General features: G+C 40.1%; 1 protein-coding gene across 1 annotated transcript; it reads left to right on the top strand.

Annotated features, from left to right (window-relative positions):
- The first annotated feature begins 1,879 nt into the window (after nucleotides 1-1,879).
- On the top strand, nucleotides 1,880-4,117 carry LOC124013085 (ly-6/neurotoxin-like protein 1). Its single transcript, XM_046327235.1, has 3 exons — nucleotides 1,880-2,075; nucleotides 2,911-3,021; nucleotides 3,604-4,117. The coding sequence occupies exons 1-3, from the start codon at nucleotides 2,021-2,023 to the stop codon at nucleotides 3,810-3,812; spliced, it is 375 nt and encodes a 124-aa protein (XP_046183191.1). The 5' UTR covers nucleotides 1,880-2,020; the 3' UTR covers nucleotides 3,813-4,117.
- Nucleotides 4,118-4,462: the final 345 nt, after the last annotated feature.

Raw genomic sequence — 4,462 nt, 5'->3', positions numbered from 1 at the left:
AAGGAATCCTACAAGAACAAAGGTAATCCTCCAAGACAAAAAAGGTAAATCCACAAGGTGGAAGGTAAAGCACAAAAAGCCTCAAAAGATACTCAAAAAACAAACAAACAATAACAAAAAACAGAATTCCACAAGAGAGTCCACCGGGATCAACAAGAGTTCTCAGAGTACTAGGGCTGGGTGCTAACATACAAACACAGAGCAAAGAACAGAGGAAAACAAAGGGTTTAAATACAATCAGGGGAAACGAGGCACAGGTGCAAATAATAATGGGGATCAAGGGAAAACAAAAGGTCAAAAGGCACAATGGGGGCATCTAGTGACCAAAAACCGGAACAACCCTGGCCAAATCCTGACACACACCTGTTGAATTATGCGACAGAACGTGACAACAACAGTAATTAATGAGGCAGACTAGACAGCGCTGGTGAGTGCAGGTAGGCAATGGAGATGGTGGGAGGAACTATAGGAGGACGGGCTCATTGTAATGGCTGGAATGGAATTATTGGAACGGTGTCAAACATGGTTTCCTTATTTGTTTGATAGCGTTCCATTCATTCCACTCCAGCCATTACAATGAGATAGTCTTTGGTGGTTGCGTCATGATGACAGCAATCTTATTTGTTTCTCTCCTTTTGTTCTCCTTCTCACCATCTTTCTCATCCATCCATCTCACAGCAGAGTCTCTGCATCGTAACACATGTTCTATGGGGATCACCAGCCTTTGTCTGTTTGGTACAAATACAACATGTAGCACCTCAGAGCCCAACTGCTAGAGCGGACAAGCAGGTACTGACCCTGTGGTTTCATCCAAGTAGAAGGCTACAATAAAAATAAGAAAAATAATTCTTACCTTATGTAAGTGTAATTTTTGGATAATTACTGTGTCATTTCTCAGTTAACCTAGCAATTTGTGTACTGTTAAATAAAGTGCACGCCAAACAAAAAATATCTGTATTTACAATTGCTCCTGCTTTATTCCTTCTTCATTTATTGTTCAACATCAGTAGCATCCTGAACATCACGTGCAAGGGCTGCATGGCCACAGCTTCCTGTAACACCACATTCACTACTAGCATCTATGAGCCGGCTACACCATCTCACAAACCTGCTGCAGCACCAACCCGAGCAACGTGGCAGGCTGCTGGAGCCATCCAACTAACTCTCACCGTGGCCCCTGGTGCCACCCTGGTGGCCATCTGGCCTTCGCCTCGACAAACTATTCACAATAAGGACACCTCCTCCATAGGTGTCCATTGAATGATGTTATTGTCGGTTGTAGTTCTTAGATACACAACGCATTGAAAATGGTTTATTCTGGAAAAGACTACAATGTTTATTCAGGCTAGTTTCACTCTAAGCTTTAGTTCCAAGTACCAATTCAAACTGGTTTTACTTCTAGGGCCTAGAATACTCAACATCCTACTGCAGCATCTGTATGAACAGTTAATCAATGTATGTACTTTACTGCATTCACATTTGGAACACGTCAGAGTCACTATTCACTTTTTAATGGAATAACTTCTCAACCATGTCACTATTAATGACCATTATCATACGTAGTGAGTTTCCCCATTGAGCATGTTGCTCTTTTATAGAGATAACCTTTCTATGTATTCTATGTGCAACAAATAATCATACTGAATACACTTTCGAAAATATTTGCTACTACGAGACACTACATGGTGTATTTTTGTGTGTGTGTGAAAGGCTGGAACAAATCATTCGAATCAAGACGCCAAATTAACTTTTTGACTGAGCATTTCAATGCGATGTAAATGATAAGATACTGTCTGCATTCCAGACTTCATTTCAGACAAATGTCCTCTCAGCACACTCATGGAAGACAATAAAACCTGCTATACTTCATTCTAGTCTCCATCTGCATCACACCTTTAGCAGGAAACTGGATGTTTCCCCATTCATTTGATTAGTGTTCTTTCCCGTCTCTATGAAAGTGAATAGATTCTGAGAATAGGCCTCCTATTGACAACAACAAACACTACCCTCCTGCAAGAAGATGAAGAGTAATATTTTGATTGTGCTGACTGTCCTGGTGGTCTTCATAGCAGTGGGTAAGTCATATCAGCTTCTTCTGTTCCTATGGCAATATTCAAAGACAGATACAGTAATAGATTGTGATTTGATTAGTTCAGGTTTTTCGCAAATCCTGTACTAGGTGCTTTTATTTTCTAAGGCTATAAAATTGTAATGTGATATGATGGTAGACATCCGTGGTAGACATACACATCATTATTACTGGTAATCAGACTAAAACAATAGAAAGCACTCTCAGGTTCAACAAAGTAGTTTGAAGAACCTGAGAGTGCTTTCTATTGTTTTAGTCTGATTACCAGTAATAATGATGTGTATTTTCCATGGGCACCGAGGCCATTCTTATACTGTATGACAAGTGTAGTCTCCTGTGGTAGCAGTACCTTCAATAATAAGAGGATATTGACTCTATTGTAATGACTGAACCACATTTTACCGGCAAACTTGTAGATAAGAGAAGCCACTAAACACACTTCTAGTTTCAGGGCTGCATTGTGTGTACAACATCAATTTACACAGTATACAATCAACCATTCCTTTTCATATATATATGTATACATATATATATATATATATATATATATATATATATATATATATATATATATATATATATACCTGATACCAATACATACTGTGAATTTCTAAACATGTACGTTTCAGCATTTTATTGTGAATTGCTGGGTGAGTTATAGGTATGACATCAATCTGTCTTCTTTCATTCTTCCACCTGATGCCACTCATGACTTTCAGGTGCTCCTATCTACCTACTGTATCATTGTTTGTGTCGTATTGTATTGTGTTGAACTGCACATGATTCATCCACTTCTCTTGCCTCTCCTCCATGTTCCACAGCCCAGTCCTTGACCTGTAAGCAGTGCAATGTGGGGGTCTTTGGGACATGTTTCTTTCCCACAAACATAGTGTGTGACAACTCCACTCTCAACTGCTTCACCGGAGAAGCAAGTAAGGAAACCTGCACACAAAGACTTGTGAAGATGCAATGAATTAGCATTCACTGAGTGTACAAAACATTAGGGACGCCTTCATAATATTGAGTTGCACCCACTTTTACCCTCAGGACAGCCTCAATTCTTCCGGGCATGGACTCTATAAGGTGTCGAAAGCTTTCCAAAGGGATGCTGGCCCATGTTGACTCTAATGCTTCCCACAATTGTGTCGAGTTGGCTGGATGTCCTTTGGGTGGTAGATCATTCTTGATACACACAGGAAACTGTTAAGCATGAAAAATCCAGCAGCGTTGCATTTCTTGACACACTCAAACTAGCGTGCCTGGCACCTACTATCATACCCTGTTAAAAGGCACTTAAATATTTTGTCTTGCCCTCTAAATGGCACACATACGCAATCCATGTCTCAATTGTATCAGTGCAATTGAGTCCTCCCCTTCATCTATACTGATTGAAGTGGATTTAACAAATTACCTGAATAAGGGATCATAGCCTTCATCTGGATTCACCAGGTCAGTCTGTGTCATGGAAAGAGCATGTTTTCCTAACGTTTTGTTCTAAATCTCATTCCATCTAGAATTCAATGCCACTGGGTTTCTGACACTCCACACCCGTGGTTGTCTGGACTCAGACCTGTGTGGCAAGACCATCACTGCAACCATCTTTAGTGCTGGTGTCACGAGCAGCTCCTCATGCTGCCAGAAAGACCTGTGTAACGGGGCCAGCTCCATCCAGGTCTCTGTGACTGTGGCACTCAGCGCCGCCCTGATGGCCTGGGGTGTTTAGACTGGACAAACAATGACTTCTGTTCACAGTATTGTTTAAACCTGTTACACTTCTGTTCACACTGTTTAAACCGGTTTCAGACTACTTTGTCTCCATCCTCTATTAACTAGGTTTGGCACAGTGAGCTCAGAATTGTTCTTAAACTCCTCATCTACTTTAATAACATTTATCAACTGAATAATACTTGCAACTATGATACGCAACAACTTGAAGTGCACTACTCTACTTACACTACTCTACTGAACACACATACCAATGCTGTAATATTATTCTGAATAATAAAGGAATTAAGTTGTGTCACAAAACGGGGGGGAAAAGGTGCTGTTTTTCATTGTTTGACAAAATAATGTCCTCTACACTTTTATATTCAGACATTTTCATTGATAATGTACTGTTTGGACAAAATTCTGAAACAATAATGGATGTTTGCATGATAATAAGTTTAACAAATACTGCTTTAGTTAGGAGGCTGCCAATCTGTCAAACATAAGAAACTGTAACTGAGTAAATGGTCAAATAAATTCAAGACAAACTTATACATCTAGGGTTAGGGTTAGGCTATGGCTCAGGTAAGGGTTGAGCCGGTGTGTGGACATCAAGCTAGTGTCAGTGTGCATCATTTGGGTGTCTATTCACATTAGCCTACGTTT

The sequence above is a fragment of the Oncorhynchus gorbuscha genome, linkage group LG24, assembly GCF_021184085.1.
Source record: "Oncorhynchus gorbuscha isolate QuinsamMale2020 ecotype Even-year linkage group LG24, OgorEven_v1.0, whole genome shotgun sequence".
Lineage (NCBI taxonomy): Eukaryota > Metazoa > Chordata > Actinopteri > Salmoniformes > Salmonidae > Oncorhynchus > Oncorhynchus gorbuscha.
Note: the sequence above shows the minus strand (reverse complement) of the source record. Positions and strands in the feature narration are given on the sequence as shown.

What these genes read in the sequence shown, in the direction of transcription:
- LOC124013085 (XM_046327235.1), top strand. Translation starts at nt 2,021, where the DNA reads ATGAAGAGTAATATTTTGATTGTGCTGACTGTCCTGGTGGTCTTCATA. An exon ending in GGTGGTCTTCATAGCAGTGG is followed by an intron (nt 2,076 to 2,910) that starts GTAAGTCATATC and finishes CATGTTCCACAG; the next exon opens with CCCAGTCCTTGACCTGTAAG. An exon ending in CTGCTTCACCGGAGAAGCAA is followed by an intron (nt 3,022 to 3,603) that starts GTAAGGAAACCT and finishes CATTCCATCTAG; the next exon opens with AATTCAATGCCACTGGGTTT.